At 40.3% G+C, this 19,883-nt stretch overlaps 1 protein-coding gene and 1 long non-coding RNA gene across 4 annotated transcripts in view; one reads left to right on the forward strand and one right to left on the reverse strand.

Annotated features, from left to right (window-relative positions):
* LOC129143652 (uncharacterized) overlaps nucleotides 1–19,883 on the forward strand; it is a 663,501-nt gene that overhangs the window by 437,212 nt on the left and 206,406 nt on the right. The gene's annotated exons all lie outside the window — the stretch shown is intronic.
* EIF5A2 (eukaryotic translation initiation factor 5A2) lies at nucleotides 1,045–18,117 on the reverse strand. The gene is made up of 5 exons (XM_016940188.4): nucleotides 17,602–18,117; nucleotides 16,701–16,900; nucleotides 16,048–16,152; nucleotides 3,342–3,473; nucleotides 1,045–2,471 (listed from the first exon to the last, which is right to left on the reverse strand). Exons 2-5 carry the CDS (start codon nucleotides 16,863–16,865, stop codon nucleotides 2,412–2,414), a joined length of 462 nt encoding a protein of 153 aa, XP_016795677.3. The 5' UTR covers nucleotides 16,866–16,900; nucleotides 17,602–18,117; the 3' UTR covers nucleotides 1,045–2,411.

A 19,883-nucleotide genomic window follows, 5' to 3' on the forward strand; every position in this document is an offset into this window, starting at 1 on the left:
TATCTTTAAAATCTATACTTATATATCGAGTATTTACACTTCATATATTACTTAAAATGAAAATATTTATGCATAAATAGCGTTTGCCATTCAAAGTATGAAGATAGAGATGCATTATTATAATTTGTACACCCTTAATTTGTACACAATTGAAAATATATTTATGTGAAATTTTACAAGTTAGGAAGAACAGGGGCATGCTAATTGAGAGTTAATACTGAATCATAACACCAGCATGGTTAAGAGGGGCCATATGAATGACCTGCAAGCAGCACAGATTAATAATTTTCTGGAATTCCTATGAGTTACAATGCCAACCAGTAGCAATTAAGATACACATTACAGAGTACTAAGAAACTAGAGCAGTATGTAGTAGGTACTTAAATAGAATACTGGAAAGAATGTAGCCTAATTTTAATTGTGCTTTAGATGGGCAAAAGCTAAAATGTTATAGGAAAAACGACTAACTACTACCTCACTATTTCTTGTGCTTTAGAAATTTCCTTTGTATTTCTCTTAAAGTATCTTGCTTCTTCCCCAAATCGGTTTGCCGAGGCTAAGACAATATTTAAAAGTGTGTACAAATTAGGCAACTAAAACTTCGGATCTTCTGTTACTAATGCTATTTCCAGTCACTGATTAGATCAGTTACATCATCATATATGATATACTTTCCTTTAGAAGATAGGAACAGAGGGCTTTTTAGAGGTCAAGGCATGATGGGAGAGGTCTAAGAGCCAGTCTTAGAGAATTAAGGTATTTCTGAGATAGTGATTTTGTTCTATGTTTTGCTCCAATATGATGATTGTTACTGGGTCAAAGGTCCTCACAAACCCTGTAATAATGTCTAAAATTCTGGAAATAATATACATATGACTCAAAAGATGAAATAGAAATGCAGTGGTGTCACCTAAAATACCTTTTAAAATAATTCAGTTTATATAATTATTTGCTAGTTATATTTCACACCAGCAACTGAATTAAGTCACACAACAATCAGAAAAAATGCATATACTTAAAATAACTTAAATAATAATATTCATATAAAGTAATGCTGCTTCCATGATTCACTTTATTCACTTTAGGAAAAAAAGGACATAAAATTAACAAAAATTCCAAATCAATTTAAGGAATTCTCAGTTTTTGTTTAATAAATACATTAATGTCAAAAAATCTACTTAGAAATGGTTGGAAAGGGGCCAGGTGTGGTGGCTCATGCCTGTAATCCCAGCACTTTCGGAGGCTGAGGCAGGTGGATCACCTGAGGTCAGGAGTTCAAGACCAGCCTAGACAACATGGTGAAACCCCATCTCTACTAAAAAATACAAAAAAAATTAGCTGGGCGTGGTGGCGTGCACCTGTAGTCCCAGCTACTTGGGAGGCTGAGGCAGGAGAATTGCTTGAACCCGGGTGGCAGAGGTTGCAGTGAGCCGAGACTGCACCACTGCACTCCAGCCTGGCTGATGGAGTGAGACTCAGTCTCAAAAAAAAAAAAAAAAAAAGAAAAAGTTGGAAAGGAGTATTTACTGATAAATATTAATATTTATTCAACATAGTTGGAAAACAAGCATTGCATAGTATCCTGTAAAGCAGTTCACTCCCTTTAAACGTTGGGGGCAAAGTTAAAAGCAAAAACAACTGAGAAACAACTTTTCATTTTTATGCTGACTTACAAAGTCCTCACATAAAAACTTACAGATTTAATCAACCCTCTTTGCCACTGTCTTTTGTGTCTTCCTTATAATCTTACTTGCTAACTTTCACCCAACAGTTCAGTGCCCTTCTGCCAACCATAAGAAGGGACTAAAACCACCATATAAGATTACATCAAGTTTGCCAACAATTTGGTAAATAGTATGACCAAAGTAATCACATGGTTGCATGTGGCCACCAAAATAACTGACAGTTTTTGATAACATGATTTTTGTTTAAGGATTTGTGTTTGCCCTACACAGGCTGAAAGTGCAACAATTCCAATATATAATCAGTTCATTTTATATTAAATCTGTAATTAATGCAGAGCAGTTCAACTTAAATGTGGTACTTCAATACCACTTTATGCTACATTGTTTGATTTAAAACCCTGGTTTATCATTTAACTAAAACACAGGAATGATTTGCTCAGACAAATCACATCTGCTGAAGCTATCTTGTTTGTTTCTTGGACTGACATACTGAAAACCACAGGAATATTATAGGAAACATACCTACGAAATTCAAAAAAAATTATACATATTGATAATTTTTTAAAAATTATCAATTGCTTGCAAAACTAACCCAGCACAATCTGAAAACAATTAAAAAAAGAAATGAGGTTGCTTATGAAGGCTATAGCTTTGGTGACAACTTAGAACCAAATTAGATCTGCAGTTGATTCAGACCTAAACAGTGTTCATGCCTGATGTTTCCATTTATTTGCAGGGTTTTATGGCTACAGCATATTCTTCACTCATTGCACACATGACAGACACCTAGAAGGAAAAAAGCAGGCAAAAGGTTATTCAGAAGACAATACATATAGAAGATATAATTAGTTCCTCATATATTGTATATTTGTGGATATTTTGTACATATGGACTTCTGAAAGGAGTATTCCAAAACAAGCTACTTTCTTTACAGTTTTCTAAAGCAGAATTTCTCAAAGAGTGGTTTGTAAGACAACTTCCAGGGAACAGGAAAAATAACTATAAATGTTTGAACACTTACCACACGTTACATTTCTGAAAGTTGTAACAAAGACAGTAAATCTCCTTCACTCTTTAACATTCCACTAGCATCATTTCTTACCTGTAAGAATAGCTCAGGGCTGGGCGCCTTGCTCAGGCCTGTAATCCCAGCACTTTTGGGAGGCCAAGGTGGGCGGATCACCTGAGGTCAGGAGTTCAAGACCAGCTTGGCCAACATGCTGAAACACAATCTTTACTAAAAATACAAAAATTAGCCAGATGTGGTGGCACGTGCCTGCAATCCCAGCTACTCAGGAGGCTGAGGGGAGAATCGCTTGAACCTGGGACGCGGAGGTTGCAATGAGCTTAGATCACGCCACTGCACTCCAGCCTGGGTGACAGAGGGAGACTCCGTCTCAAAAAAAAAAAAAAAGGTGCAGAGCTTCAAAACAAATTTGGGTTTGAGAGGAATGTTGATGTAGCAAAAATGAACTTTGATACTTTCTTTGATAATGAGTCTCTAAGGGTTTTACGGAAAACCTGCCTGAGAGATCATTTTCAACATTTTAGCAGTATTTTTAAACCACATTCCATATGTAGTATTTTATGTTAACTAGTTGAGGTCAAAGTTTTTATAAAATGGTTTTCAAAAATAATCCTTCTCTAAGTCTTTACCTGTACATCTTCACCTGCATTGTATTTTCCCTCTATTTCTTTGCCTAGTTCACCTTCTGGCAGTTTAAGATCCTCACGAACTTCACCAGTTTCTGTCAGCAGGGAAAGGTAACCATCTTGAATGCATATCAGCTATTAGAAGAAATTATATCATTTGTGCTGATTAGATTATATCCACTTCTTTGTAATGCTTACATAGTTAAATTGCAATTGATATTAATTCATATAAGTACACAGTAATACATTAATATTCTTGGTATTTAAAATGCTAAAAATATAAAAAATACAAAATATGTACAGAATGGAAATATAAGTTTACTCCTCCCGGTACTTCCCATACCCAATCTCTGCCTTGTTAAACAGTTTAGGTTTCTTTACAGTGTATTCCATTTATATTCACAAAATAAATATAGTTGCTGTTTTTTTTTTTTTTTTAATCAAAATGGGATATTGGGCCAAGTGCGGTGGCTCATGCCTGTAATCCCAGCACTTTGGGAGGCCGAGGTGGGCGGATCATGAGGTCAGGAGATTGAGACCATCCTGGCTAACACAGTGAAACCTCGTCTCCACTAAAAATATAAAAAATTAGCCAGGTGTGGTGGCAGGCACCTGTAGTCCCAGCTACTTGGGAGGCTGAGGCAGGAGAATGGCATGAACCCAGGAGGTGGAGCTTGCAGTGAGCCAAGATCGTGCCCCTGCACTCCAGCCTGGGCGACAGAGCGAGACTCTGTCTCAAAAAAAAAAAAAAAAAAAAAAAAGAGATATTGTAAGTACTTTACAGTGAGCTGTTTTGACTTAATAATATGTCTTATAAATACTTTCTAAGCAGAAAATATAAACCTACCTTAGTTAACTACCACATATCTGCATGGACATACTATAACTGATTTAACCAATTTCACACTACTGGGCATAAAAGTTATTTTTGCTATTACAAACAATGCATTTTCTAATTTGAGTATGAACAAAATTAAGTGGAAAACTTTTGGTCTTCAGCCAACAACAACAACAACAACAAAATCCACTAGTGTATGGATAACATTAGTGAAAAAAAAAAACCCAGTTGTCAACCCAACCTGCAAAAAAGCATGGTTTTGATACCACTGAACTTCTTTTACTACAGGAATGAGGAAACAACCAACCTCCACTCATTTATTCTATTAATAAAAGCATGTACACTATTAGTATGCCTAGAATCCTAACATGTTTTATAAAAGGCTACCATCCAGAATACCAGCTGCTAGTATCTACAAAAGGAGTCACAGACAATGGTCCTTGAACCCCTGTAACCACTATGATATAACCCAGGCGTATCATTGGGATGGCTCTCCTCCACATACACCATCTACCAAAACTGACTATGGCTCTCCACAGAAACTCCATCTACCACAGGAAATTTGAGTTTTTATATGTCTAGAAATCTCAAAAATAAGAAATCCTACAAAGCTACAACAAAGACTTTTAACTAACCTCTTAGACCCTCAAATATTTGTGAGGTGGCTGGTAGAGAAGTGGGAGCAAGGAGGTTGAGGTAGAAGTGTAACTTTTTAAAAAATATATATATTTTTAAAGATGGGCGTCTCATTATATTACCTAGGCTGGCCTCGAACTCCTGGGGTCAAGTGAGCCTCTGCTTTAGCCTTCCAAGGAGCTGGGAGTATAGGTGTGCACCAATGCACCTAGCTTGAAGTGTAATTTTTAAACAACCACAACATTCCAAGGCAAATCTTTCTGATTTCTGTTCTTTTAGTAATTCCTTAAAGCAGAGCTTGTCTATTTCAAGAGTTAAATGTTCCTACTGTGCCACTAGTGACTGAAACACAGAAGCCAGATAATAATACTGATATTTTGAAAATGATGTATGTAATGGAGTTATTTTATTTTTTAAGAGTTAAGAATCATAAACTGTGGAATGAAATATATAAAGCATTTCAGATGTACAAATATATAAAACATCTAGTAAAACAATGCATTTACAAACATTAAACATCTTATTAAGATAAATTGCTACATTAAATACAATTAGTTTTCAAAAATAAAACTAAGCTACAAAAAACAAAAATAATGAGGACGAATTATTTAATCTTTGATATGGTTTGGCTCTGTGTCCCCACCCAAATCTCATCTTGAATTGTAATCCCCACATGTTGAGGGAGGGACCTGGTGGGAGGCAATTGGATCATGGGGTCAGTCTCCGCAATGCTGTTGTCATGATAGTGAGTGAGTTCTCTTCAAAGTGTTTAGCAGTTCCCCCCTCACTTGCTGTATCTCCTGCTGCCATGTAAGATGTGCCTTGCTTCCCCTTCGCCTTCTGCCATGGTTCCTGAGGCCTCCATAGCCATGTGGAACTGTGACTCAATTAAATCTCTTTTCTTTATAAATTACCCAGTCTCAGGTAGTTCTTTATAGCAGTGTGAAAAAGGACTAATACAGAAAATTGGTACCAGGAGTTTGGGCCACTGCTATAAAGATGCCTGAAAATAAGGAAACAACTTTGGAACTGGGTAACAGGCAGAGACTGCAACAGTTTAGAGGGCTCAGAAGAAAGAAAGATGAGGGAGAGTTTGAAACTTCCTAGAGACTTGTTGAATGGATTTGAACAAAATGCTGACAATGATATGGACAGTGAAGTCCAGGCTGAGGTGGTTTCAGATGGAGATGAGGAACTCACTGGGAACTGGAACAAAGGTCACTCCTGCCGTGCTTTAGCAAAGAGACTGGCAGCATTTTGCCCTGCCCTAGAGATCTGTGGAACTATGAACTTGAGAGAGATGATTTAGGTTACCTGGCATAAGAAATTTCTAAGCAGCAAAGTGTGCAAGAGGTAACCTGGCTTTTTTTGAAAGCGTACAGTCATATGCATTCATGAAGAGATGATCTGAAACTGGAGCTCATGTTTAAAAGGGAAGCATAGCATAGAAGTTTGAAAAACGTATAGCCTGACCATGTAGTAGAAAAGAAAAATCCATTTTCTGGGAAGAAATTCAAGCCAGCTGCAGAAATTTGCATAAGTTACAAGGAGCTGAATATTAATAGCCAAGACAATGGGGAAAATGTCTCCAGGGCATTCCAGATATCTTCATGGCATCCCCTCCCAACACAGGTCCAGAGGCCTAGGAGGGAAAAATGGTTTCGTGGGCCAGGCCCAGGGCCCTGCTGCTCTGTATAGCCTCGGGACTTGGTGCCCTGTGTCCCAGCCACTCCAGCTCCAGCTGTGGCTAAAAGGGGCCAAGGTACAGCTTGGGCTGTTGCTTCAGAGAGTGTAAGCCCTAATCCTTGGTGGCTTCCATGTGGTGTTGGGCCTGCAGGTACACAGAAGGCAAGAGTTGAGGTTTGGGAGCCTCCGCCTAGATTTCAGAGGATGTATGAAATGCCTGGAGGTCCAAGCAGAAGTCTGCTGCAGGGGCAGAGCCCTCATGGAGAACCTCTGCTAGGGCAGTGTGGAAGGGAAATGTCAGGTTAGATCCCCCACACAGAGTCCCCACTGGGACACTGCCTAGTGGAGCTGTGAGAAGGGGGGTCACCGTCTTCTAGATTCCAGAATGGTGTACCATGTGCCTGGAAAAGCCACAGGCACTCAATATCAACCAGTGAAAGCAGCTGCAGAGGCTGTACCCTGTAGAGCCACAGGGGTGGAGCTGCCCAAGACCTTGGGAGCCTACCTTTTGGATCAGTGTGCCCTGGATGTAAGACATGGAGTCAAAGGAGATTATTTTGGAGCTTTAAGACTGAATGGCTGCCCTGCTAGGTTTCGTACTTGTATGGGACCTGTAGCTCCTTTGTTTTGGCCAATTTCTCCCATTTGAAATAACAGTATTTACCCAATGCCTGTATCCTCATTGTTTCTAGGAAGTAACTGACTTGCTTTTCATTTTACAGGCTCATAGGTGGAAGGGACTTCCCTTGTTTCAGATGAGACTTTGGACTTGGACTTTTGGGTTAATGCTGGAATGAGTTAAGACTTTCAGGGACTGTTGAGAAGGCAAGATTGTGTTTTGAAATGTGAGAACATGAGATTTGGAAGGGGCCAGGGACAGAATAATATGATTTGGCTCTGTGTCCTCACCCAAATCTCATCTTGAATTATAATCCCCACATGTCAAGGGAGGGACCTGGTAGGAGGTGATTGGATCATGGGGGCAGTTTCCCTCATGCTGTTGTCATGATAGTAAGTGAGTTCTCATGAGATCTGATGGCTTAAAAGTGTTTGACAGATCCCCCCTGCTTGCTGTCTCTCCTGCTGCCATATAAAACATGCCTTGTTTCCCTTTCACCTTCCTCCATGATTGTAAGTTTCCTGAGGCCTCCCCAGCCATGTGGAACTGTGAATCAGTTAAATCTCTTTTCTTTATAAGTTACCCAGTTTCAGGTAGTTCTTTATAGCAGTGTGAAAATGGACTAATACAATCTTTTAAATTGAATTATTTATTAAAAAATCTTAAGTTCTATAGAAAAGTTGCAATAATGCAATGAAATCCCATATCCTTTACCTAGATACATCCATTGTTCACATTTAATCACATGTGCACTATTTTCTCTATGTATACATCCTATATATATATATCATATACATTCTTATTATTTTTACAGAACTATTGAGAGTAAGTTCCAAAGATCATGATTCTTCAGCAATAAATACTTCAGTGCAACAGCCATGACTTTTCAGCAATTAAAACTTCAGTGTATTTTTCTCAAGAACAAGGATATACTCTTAGATAACAACAATTTATTTTTCAAAATCAGGGAATTTAATATTGATAACCTATTATTCAATATATAGTACATATTTAAATTTGCCAATTGTCCTAGTATTGTCCTTGATAGCAACTTATTTCCCTAACTCCAGGGTCATACCTTGTATTTATCTGGCTATCATGTCAGTTTAGTCTCTTAATTCTAACAGTTTCCCCCACCCTTTAACTCTCATGGCATCTTTTTGTTTTTTGGGGGGTTTGGTTTTTGTGAGACCAGGTCTTGCTCTTTCATGCAGGCAGGAGTGTGGTGGCATGATCATGACTCACTGCAGCCTCAACCTCCAGGGCTCAAGTGATCCACCCAACTCAGCCTCCCGAGTTACTGGGACCATAGGCATACAACCACTATGCCTGTTTGGTTTATTTTTTATTTTTTATTTTTTTAATTTTTATTTTTTGTAGATACAGGGTCTTCCTGTGTTGCCCAGGCTGGTCTCAAACTCCTGGGGGTTCACTGTTTTATAGAATATTCCTCAGTTTGTGTTTGTCTCACTGTTTCCTCATGATTAAGGTAATGCATTTTTGAAAGGAATACTATACAAATGATGTGCCCTCAGAGTATCCTATCAGGAGGCAAATGTCAATTTGTCCCATTACAAGTGATGCCAACTTTGATACGCTGACTAAGGTAGTTATCTGCCAGATTTTTCCACTCCAAAGTTACACTTTCCCCCTTTGTAATTTGCAAGCTTTAAGAAAAAATAAAAATCCAACAGTGTCATCGTCAAGTCCCCAAGCATATTTTTGTCCAAATGTTTCTATCTTCTCTCAAAGGCCTCTCTGACTCCATAGAGTTGGAAGGTGGGGATGGTAAGGAAATTGTTGTAAGTATCTTCTAGTCCTTTACCTTTAAACAAACCTACTGATTTGATCACTTTTAGATGTTTTTGAACAATTTTTTTTTTTTGGTAGAAAGTAATTATTGTTAGTAGCAAGCAGGGAGACAGCAGAGGTGAGGGTCAAAAAACTTTAGAGATGTTAGGCATGTGGAGGCGTACCAAGCTCCTGAGCAGTATATAAGGTTATAATGCTATCAGAATGTGGTATTTTTGGCTGGGTGCGGTGGCTCACACCTGTAATCCTAGCACTTTGGGAGGCCAAGGCAGGCGGATCATTTGAGGTCAGGAGTTCGAGACCAACCTGGCCAATATGGCAAAACCTTGTCTCTACTAAAAATACAAAAATTAGCCAGATGTGATGGCACCTGGAGTCCCAGCTACTTGGGAGGCTGAGGCAGGAGCATCACTTGAACCCAGGAAGCAGAGGTTATAGTGAGCTGAGATCACACCACTGCACTCCAGCCTGGGTGGCAGAGCAAGACTCCATCTCAAAAAAAAAAAAAAAAAAAAAATGGGGTATTTTTTATTTCCTACTAAAATATTCTAGGGCTCCTTGGATAATTCCAGGTCCAGATCAGGAAGTGTGTAAGATGAACCTGGAGAAGCTGTTGTACTAAAAAGCAAGGAGCTATCAAGGAGAATTAAAATTAGGCCCATGTCAAAGGGACTCAAGAGCTAACTTGAATAAGCTCCCACTGGCCAAGATGGAACAATGTGAGAATAAATAAGGACACTAACAACAATGGATTGAAACACAAATATGTTTAAATGCTCGAGTTTATAATGAAAAAAATGTGTTTCATCATCTTTAGTGGATACTAGGAACCAATTTATTTTATAAACTGTACCTTAAAGGGAAAGAGTCAAATACACCCACCCCCGCTACACACACAGACACTGGTACTGTCTCTTAAGGCAAACAAACAAACAAAAATTGATGAAGGGAAGTTTCTTTTTATAGAAGTATTCTGGCTAAGAGAAACAAATGAAGGAATGACAGATAATAAATTTTGTCTCCTCCAATTAATAGATTGAGGCAGTATTCACATATCTGATAATATCACAAAAGGAGAAACAATCAGACTTATTTACCTAATGATTGCATAGAACATTATGGAGTAGTCCTGTTAAGGAAAGAAAGGAAGAAAATAAAAATCTGAACTGAATCTGATTAAGACTCTACATCTTACTACCAAGTTTCAGGAAACACAAGGGACAGAGGAACATGTTAAAAAACAAGGAAATGCAATTAGCAAAATCCATACAGTGGGAAAGTCTACAGAAGGAATGATCCAGTGTCTTTGTCAAAAAATTGCAGAGACAGAATTAATCACACTGGTAATTGTTGAAGCTGAGTGACAGGTACACAGGATTCATTATACTATACTTTGAAAATTTCCACAATAAAAAGTGAAACAAAAAATGCTATAGCATATATGAATTCTAGAATGAGCACTGTAACCACTAAGTGCTGGGAGGCACAGTAAGCTAAGGAAGCAAAACATGATCTAAAAGGGAGTGTGGGGAGAGTTAATGACTGCAGATTCTGTCTTAGATGTAGTCAGAATAGGAAAGAACACTGAAAAGGGGGAATTATTGGGAAACTATTTTGCCTGCATTTGTACTACTGTGGATATACTGATATACAACAGAAGGCTGGAGAAGGTATATTATCCCTACGGGTGCCTTCTTTTTTTTTTTTTGAGATGGAGTCTAGCTCTGTCGCCAGGCTGGAGTGCAGTGGCGCGATCTTGGCTCACTGCAACCTCCACCTCCCTGGTGGTCTCGAACTCCTGATCTCGTGATCCGCCCGCCTCGGCCTCCCAAAGTGCTGGGATTACCGGTGTGAGCCACAGTGCCTGGACAGGTGCCTTCTTAGTTCTAATTTCTGAATTTAATTTTGTTTCTCAATCTATTTCAAAACAACCAGACTTGTTTAGGTAACACCTATTCCTTTTTATTTCTTCCTTCTTTTCCCCCAGAGTGTAGCACTCTTGTGCTACTTCCTTAGAGTTGCTGGTCCCTGAATGCTTGATCACTATTATTATACAGTGATCTGAGAGACTGAATGCTTGATCACTATTATTATACAGCCTAAGCAAATAACACCACCATAACCTGACCCATCAAGCCACACAACTGGGAAGGCACAGCAGCTCTCCATCATTGAGTGGAAGTAGCATATATGAGATCAGCTTGAGAAGGACCTAAAGGTACAAACAAGTTGTATAAGAAGTGGCTCAGACTCAGAAAACACTTTGTCTTACCACACTGACACTTCTCCTTCAACTGATACCAATGACTAGATGGACAGTTGCCTATGACCAGCTGACTGAGAAAGGAAAATATTCACAATGGTTTCTAGATGGTTATGCATTATATGATGACACCATTCAGGGGTCAACCTGAAAGTGGGTTTGGGAAGAACTTCAAGCACTGGACCTGAAAGAAGACAGAACCAGAAGTGTGGATTTGCACTGATTATGAGCTAATGTGTGAATGCCATTCAGCTTTTTTTTTTTTTTTTTTTTTTTTGAGACCGAGTCTTGCTCTGTCACCAGGCTACAGTGCAGTGGTGTGATCTTGGCTCACTGCAACTTCCACCTCCCAGGTTCAATTGATTCTCCTGCCTCAGCCTCCCAAGTAGCTGGGGTTACAGGTGCCTGCCACCACACCCAGCTAATTTTTGTATTTTTTGTAGAGATGTACAGAAGCCTTCCTTTTTTTTTTTTTTTTTTTTGAGATGGAGTCTTGCTCTGTTGCCCAGGCTGGAGTGCAATGGTGGGATCTTAGCTCACTGCAACCTCCGCCTCCCAGGTTCAAGTGATTCTCCTGCCTCAGCCTCCTGAATAGCTGGGATTACAGGCATGCACCACCACGCCTGGCTAATTTTTGTATTTATTAGAGACGGGGTTTCACCATGTTGGCCAGGATGGTCTCGATCTCTTGACCTCGTGATCTGCTCGCCTTGGCCTCCCAAAGTGCTGGGATTACAGGCTTGAGCCAGTGTGCCTGGCCTCAGCTTCTTTTTGTAGCTTCTCTCGTCTTTGCTCAGTGGGATCAACGACACAGGCTTTCTCTCACCAAGACTGATCTGACTACAGCCACTACTGAAAACCTCACAGAAACAGGACAGTCTTGATATGGCAGAAGAAGAACACAGAACAGAAGAACAAGAAGTCTTAATATGTTTCCCAGAACAGCTGGCCACCTGACTGTACCCCTTCCATCATGAAACAGGCAGCAATTTTTTCTTATTGCAATAGTTTTACTCTACATATGGATTTGCCTTTCTTGCCTGCAGTGCTTCTGCTAAAATCTCATCTCAATTTACAGAATGCCTCATTCCTGTCATAGTATCTCACATTGCATCACTTCTGACTAGAAAACTAATTTTACAGGCAAAGTAACAAGGCAGTGCAACACCCAGATAATTCGCTGGCTCACGTACCCTATCATTCCAAAACAGCTTGCCTCTGTGGATCGGCCTAGTGAAGACTCAAATATGGCACCTGCTGAATGGTACTTTGTCGGCCTGGAGTGCTGTTTTTTGCAGGTTACAATATATTTCAATATATGATGCTATTTTTCCTATAGGCAGAATACACAGGTCTAGGAACTAAAGTTAGTGGCTCTTCTCATGATTACCCTTAATGATCCTGTAACAAATATTTGCTTCTAGTCCTCGCAATATTGGGCCCCATTGCTTTAGAGGTTTTCTATTTCCAAAGAAAGACTGCTTCCATCTGAGAACACAAGGATTCCCATGAAACAGGTAAAAATTATAAAAAGACTTTAAGCTCAAGGAATTCAATTAACATATCTAAACATTCAAATAATATACTACTTATTTGAATTCAATTAACATATCTCAGCATTCAAATGATATACTACTTATTTGAATTCAATTAACATATCTCAACATTCAAATAATATACTACTTATTTGAAGAATATACTAGGATTTAATAGTCACAGTTTTGGCAATTCACTAATAATCCAAAGGTCTACAATATATACTTTATGTGTCTATAGTAATTAGTCTTCCTTCTGGAAAATGGTTTTCAAATGACACGTAAAACTGTGGTAAATGCAGAAACGGCATTTAACTTGTGGTGAGGTTCATATCAACACAGAACTTTCTAAAGAAATATGATTCCAGAGAGTGCTAAAGTCTGAATAAGCATTTCTGTATGAATTTGGGGATTCCCAAAGGTCTATCTGGATGCATTTATAATTTTCAACATCACTCAGTCCCGGACATCTATAACTACTTTTGGGAGAAGTAATGTAAATGAGCAATTCTAATCCAAGCTAATCTTGAAAGAGAAGTTAGGAGACAATTTTTCTTTCATTCTGAACTTATTTTAAAACACATAAAATTAAAACTATAAATATTAATACGTTTTGTTTCCTGTTTACTTTTTAATTATTATAATGAAAAGAATACATATTTCTCTTTAGCCAACTGCCGAACTGGCACTCAAAATATTGAATTCAGCAAACATAAAGGATTACACACGCCAAATAATGAGTAGATATTTAATCAAGGCACTTGGTTAGGTAAGTGAAGACCACCATAGCACAATAAATATAAATAGAAAGGCCCACAGAACTTTTGTTTTTGAGACAGGGTCCCACTCTGTCGCCCAGGCTAGAGTGCAGTGGAGTGATCACAGCTTAGTGCAGCCTTGACCTCCCAAGGCTCAAGTGATCCTCCCACCTCAGCCTCTGGGTCTGCTGGGACTACAGCTGTGTACACCACCATGCCTCGCTAATTTTTTTTTTTTTTTTTTTGCTGTATTTTGTAAAGATGGCATCTCACCACATTGCCCAGGTTGGAGAACTAGTTTTTTAAAAAATTAACAGAAGTAAGTTATTTTTCTATGCTGACTTGAAAATGAAGAGCAGAGAAATAATGAATACTTTCTATGCCAGGCGTTGTTGTATTAACTAATTAAACCTCAAAATGATCCCATGAGGCGTTATTATTTATGTCTCTGCTTTATAAAGAAAGAAATGGAAGCAAAACAGGTTAAGTAACTTGTCAACCAAGGTCACACAGCTATTAAGTGCCAAAGTAAGACTAGGACCAGGCCTGCCTGGCTTAAATCATCCTCTTATCCACTTTGCAGTGCGGAGTACATACCAAGGGTTGGGACAAGGGTGAAGTAAGACACTTGTCTTGGGTGCAAAATTAAAGAAGGCACCAAAAAAACCTCAGTGATCAGATAGGCATTTTAATGCAATATTTTAAAAAATTAGAATTAATGCAAAAATCCTATGATAAAATATCAAAATTCTAAATAAAGATGGGATCAGAATTAATTTTCTTTGCGCCTTGAGCTCCTATATGGCTTGTCATTGTTACTAGTTCTGTCTTTATTTAAAATTTTGTGCCTGAGGCAAGAGCCTCCCTCACTTCATTTGCCTCATCCTAGTCTAGGACCCAAACCAAATTTTTCCTTTAAGTCTTGAGCTCCAATCAATGACTGGCTAACCTTATCATAGTATAATAGTAATTATCTGAACTGCTGATACCATCTTTCTGAAACATGCAACAGGCAAAAGCATTCTATATTGAATGAATATTACTGAATATAATTAATATTGAATAGTCAAAGCTTTCATACTTTAAGACGAAAAGAGAAACCCAATTTTGACAACATTCTATGCTCAACTTTAGCCTGCTGTACTATCTCTACCACATTCAGTAATCACATATACATTTAACAAATATTTTTCGAGCACCTACTATGTACCACATCAAATTTGGTGCTCCAACAATAATGAAATGATTAAGTAGAATTTTTACATAGGAAAAGGGGGAAACAGAACAGCACTTTTTGGTACGTATCTACTTATGGAATTCTTAATGGGGTACATTTTCTCATTTAATCCTCCTATTATCACTATTTTGTAGATGAGAAAACAGGCTCAGAAAGGTTGTATAACTTGTCCAAAATCATCCAACTAGAAAGTGACAGAACTAGATCCAAACCCAGATCTACCTGGTTAAAAAAACCCACTTGCAAGACAACTCAAATTTCTACAAAGACTTCAAAGCAACCTAGAAAACATCTATGACAAGTAGGAAAGTGAAAATATAAAAGTGTTTACTAGACTAAAACCACAAAAAAGTATGTTTGCATGTGGACAAACAGCAAAAGGAAATCATTGCGTAAGTGCAGCTGATAGCAACATTAAAAGAAATTTATACAATACAACAAAGGGTACAGAAAAAAATCAGTTTAAGTGGGATAAAACAAATACCAGTGTCAACTTTGTATTTTTCACTATGTAAAATGAGCAGAAATGAGTTTGATATATGGTATGCTTGATACAGAAATTGAAGACTTTCAAGAAAAGCTTTAGTTGTAAGTAATCTGAGCTTCCACATCCTATAAGGTCAATTATTTTGTTATCATCAATACTTCAAACAACAAAATGCTATCATTAAATATGACCTACCCAAATGTATAACTGGAACTAAAACTTGAAATTTACATACATAATTTAGCAAAAGGTCATAGCATGGTCACTAAATATAATTTAACCAATTATATAGTTTTTGTGTTTTCTTCACTATACTCAGTGACCATGTACTTTATCCTTTATATTTATGGCTTTCAACTTATTTCTCTACTTAAGAATGTCAAGTTCTGACTAACATTCATTAATGCAAAAACTTGGTAGGAACATGAATTTCAGTAGTTTCTTGAATGTCTCAGGTCTGATCAGTGAAAAGAAACAAAACATCCAGGAGGGATGTTTTAAATTAGAACAAGAAATATTTTACAACAGAGAGAATAGTACTTTTACTAAACATTGGACTTAACTGCAATATGCAGTCACTTGGCCTGAGGAACACTAATAAGTATTTGACTTTTTAAAAAATGCAAGAATGTGAAAAAAATAGCAAACTAGCAATAATCCTAGAAAAGTACATGTGTTAAACATCACTATTTCTCCAATTTCTAAGATAGCTGGTGCCTAATAATTGGTTAGAAAAACCTACAAAACTACTCTTGGGTTTTGTCAAATTATTACTGATAGTACAAAGTATTTGCACCTTGAAGAAACAAGCAACATTCTAAAGAAAATCAGTGCTTACTTGATAATCATTTCTCTTAATATTTGGAACATCCATGTTGTGAGTAGAAGGACAAATATCTTCATATTTTTTGCCCGTGAAAATATCAATTCCAACAAGGTGAACCTAACAGAGGAGAACAGGAAACCTGTTTAATCTCTGCCAAGTATATCACTCATTACACACACAAGAGCACAATACCAATGCTGATTACGACAGATTCTTTTTCTCCTCCTTCCAAGGTCATCTAATTTTACTTAAAAAAAAATGTAGTGGTCTTACAATTAAGAGGCAGTAAACAACTAAACAGTATCACGACATGTCAAGACCCAATATAGACCAGTGATTCAATTATGAGATTACACAAGAAAAATAAAGTGTAGATTTCTTAGAATTGCTAGAACAGGTTTTCTCATCTGTAAACTAAATAGATCTTATAGGTCACTAGGATTCAGGAAAGTTTCAGTTCCCAGTTAATGAACATTGTAAGGGCCCAAGAAGGGAATGCTACCTTTAAGTATTCAACGTAATAACTGATTACCCAGTAATTGTGGGAAGGAAAAAATAGTGCTTATTACAAAATTTTAAGTATAGAAATCTCATGATCTGTAACGGAATGCAAATGATCAAAGTCCCAACGCCGAAGCCAAAGCCTGATCTGCAAGGGTACTTACCTTGGCATGACCATGCTTTCCAGTTTTGGAAGTTGACATCTCCACTATTTTGCATGGTCGTCCTTTGAGCACCACGAAGCCGTTTTTGCGCAAGGCCGAGCACTGCATAGGGTAAGTGCTGGAAGCCCCGGCATCTCCAGTAGTGAAATCAATTTCGTCTGCCATGGTGGGCCGGGGAGATGGTAGTTTTTCCGTGGGAACTACACAAAAAGTTTGTGTTTGCTTTTTAACAACGGGTATGTAGGCAGGGAAACGTCTCATTTCGGACAAGTTATGTGCCAAGCATCATGGGCCCGTTATTTCTGCATGTAAGGAACACCCACCCTAGACTAGTGGCCACTTTCTAACTCTGGCCTCTACAAACTTTTCCAGCTATTGCTTGGGGAGGTGGGATGAGAAGTCGCAGAGGAGCTCGCTGAGGGTGGGGACACCCGCCCTGGGCGCTCCTCCGTGCTGGAAACAGCAGGTTGCGGCCCCCATCGCCCCACCGCAGAAGCCGGCGACCTTCCCCCGCCGCCCAGCCCTCGGCCGCCGCCCCGAACCCTACTGCGGGGGACCCAGCCCAGGCCGCAGGTCCCCGCGAAGGATGCGGGGTAACAGAACCTGGCCAGCAGCACCCGGCCCTCTGCTAGCTGGCGCGCACCCCGCCCTCCACCCTTCAACGCCGCCGCCGCGGCCGCACAGGCGCCCCCTGTTCTGCCGGCATCCAGGGCTCAGCTCGGCCCGGCCCGGCCCCACTAGGGCCTGAGCCCCGGCGGGTCCCGCGCTCGCCTCTGTTCCCCCATCCATTCTCCTTCTTTCTCTCGGTCAGCGCTCGGTTCTGGGCGCCTTCCCCGGCCCTGCCTCGCTCTGGCCCCATCCCCACCAGCTTTTCCCCACCAGCTTTTCCCCAGGTCTTCACCTTTCAGCTGGCAAAGAGCGCCTTTCGTCTGCGCACCCGCGCTGGTCCCCTACAGCAGCGGCGCCGGCGGCGGCGGTGGCGGCCGCGGCAGTTCCAAGAGACGGGGCGGGGCCGCCACACTTTCCACACCCCAGCCTCCCCGCCCTTACCCGCCCCCACTCAGCCCTATTTCCGGGATAGGCCCCGGAGCGTCACAGGCACCGCCCTCTCGGGCTACCATTGGCTACCGGATTCCCGAGGCTCCGCCCAGTCACGTGAAGAGCGCCCTGGCAACCCCACGTGCTGCGGATTAGTGCACTTCCGGCGTGGAGCGCACTTTCAGCAGTCTGGTTGCCGAGGGTGAGCTCGCTGGCAGAGGAACTTGCGCCTTCCAACTCTTAGGTTTGTTGCGTTCGGGTCGCAGTCGACTTTAATGGGAACCAAGCAAGGCACCCAATGGCCCCTGCCATCAGGTGCGTGGCAGTTATCACATGACGATCGTCAGAACTCGCGAGGCGCGCAGATTCAGCGAGTGCCAGTGTGGCTGGCTGTGAAGCGAACTTTGGGTTCGAGCTTCTGGTTCAGCTTGCAGCCTTTCTTGGGGTTCGAACCTCCTCCTGGTCCTTAAAGAAGAATTCAGGTGCAGTATTTTATTACCCAGCTCGGCACCGCAGGTCCTGAGGACCCCCCATTCACCCCTTGGTGAGATTTTTGGCAGCGACTGCCGCCGGATGCCCCTGTAGAGTCAGCACTGCTCCCTGGGGTGGGAACTCCCGAAGCGTCTGCCAGCTAACAAGCCAGCAGTGAAATGAATTAACCCACTTCTCACACCAAAGGCTGTTGGGAAGTTGTGGAGGCGAAGGGTGTCTGACTCCTACGGCATTGTGGGTCCAGAGAGGTGTTCTGCTGACTCATCCATTCTTTCCTCCTGGCATTGGCATTCCTTAGAGTTTGGGGTTTAACCCTGGCACATTAGAACACTTGGATGGTCTTCAAAATTGACCTAGAGCTTGTAGACTGCCATAGAAAGGTTCTTAAAAGAGATGTGCTCCCCCTTCACAGTTTCATTTCGCAACCTACCGCAGTATCCTATCTTGGGGAGGTGATCTAGGAAATTATTTCCCATCCCACACCCGCATTTATGTGGTAACTTTGATTTCCTATTGCTGTCTCATGAATAATCCCATATCTCACATTCCTGTATGACTCTACAGTTTACACATATCTTTCAAACATGTCCAATTTAACTTTCGCAATAAGTTACTGCCCTCTCATGTACTGAATTCAGCCTCTAGCTAATATACAAAGGAGCCATTACAGCAGTGGCTCATGCCTGTAATCCCAGCACGTTGGGAGGCTGAGGCAGGTGGGTTCCCTGAGCTCAGGAGTTCGAGATCAGTCTGGGCAGCATCGTGAAACCCCGTCTCTACCAAAAATACGAAAACTTAGCTGGGCATGTTGCTGTGCACCTGTGGTCCCAGCTACTAGGGAGGTTGAGGTGGGAGGATCACTTGAGCCTGGGAGGTGGAGACTGCAGTGAGCCGAGATCCGGTCACTGTACTCCAACCTGGCTGACAGAGTGAGACCACCTCCCCCACACCCAACACCCCAAAAAGAAAGAGCCAGATTAGAATCTCGGTTCATTAGCTCTTTCTGCTTTTCCTTATACCTCCTAACTTTTCCCTATTGTTTTTACAATGATCGCTAATAGTATTTAGTATTTATATAGGCAGGTAGTGTACTAAATTTTTGATGTGCATTATTCCTTTGTTTGTCACTGCTGCTTTCTATTTTTAACCTTGTTAAGTTATTCATATAAAGGAAAATTTGTCCCTTTTCTTTTTATGAGTTTTGAAAAACATATCTTGATCATCTGCTATGATCAAGATATGGAATATTTCCCTCATTCCAAAAGTTTTCTAGTGGCTTTTTGTTCTCAGTTTCCTCCCTCTACACCCAGCCCCTGGCAAATATTAACAGTACTTTTATAACCTGCATTTTTAGTTACGGAAAAAGGAGAAGAGTTAAGCAATTTGCCCCAGATTACAAAGCTAGTAAGTTGGAAAACCAAGGTTGGAACCTAGGCAGTTTGGTTCCAGAGTCACTGCTCTACCTACCACCATATACTGCATTCACAAAAGATTTGGGTTTGGAATCAAATGACTGAGCATCACTCATTCAATAAATACAGTCAGTTCTCCTGAAGTCAGTAAGAACACTGAATTGGCAAATACTAAACCATTGCTCCTAGGGGAAATACAGGGTTAGGTTCCTCTGAGCCTCTGGGCCACAACATTGGTTAA

Source organism: Pan troglodytes, chromosome 2 (assembly GCF_028858775.2).
Source record: "Pan troglodytes isolate AG18354 chromosome 2, NHGRI_mPanTro3-v2.0_pri, whole genome shotgun sequence".
In the NCBI taxonomy this organism is placed as follows: domain Eukaryota; kingdom Metazoa; phylum Chordata; class Mammalia; order Primates; family Hominidae; genus Pan; species Pan troglodytes.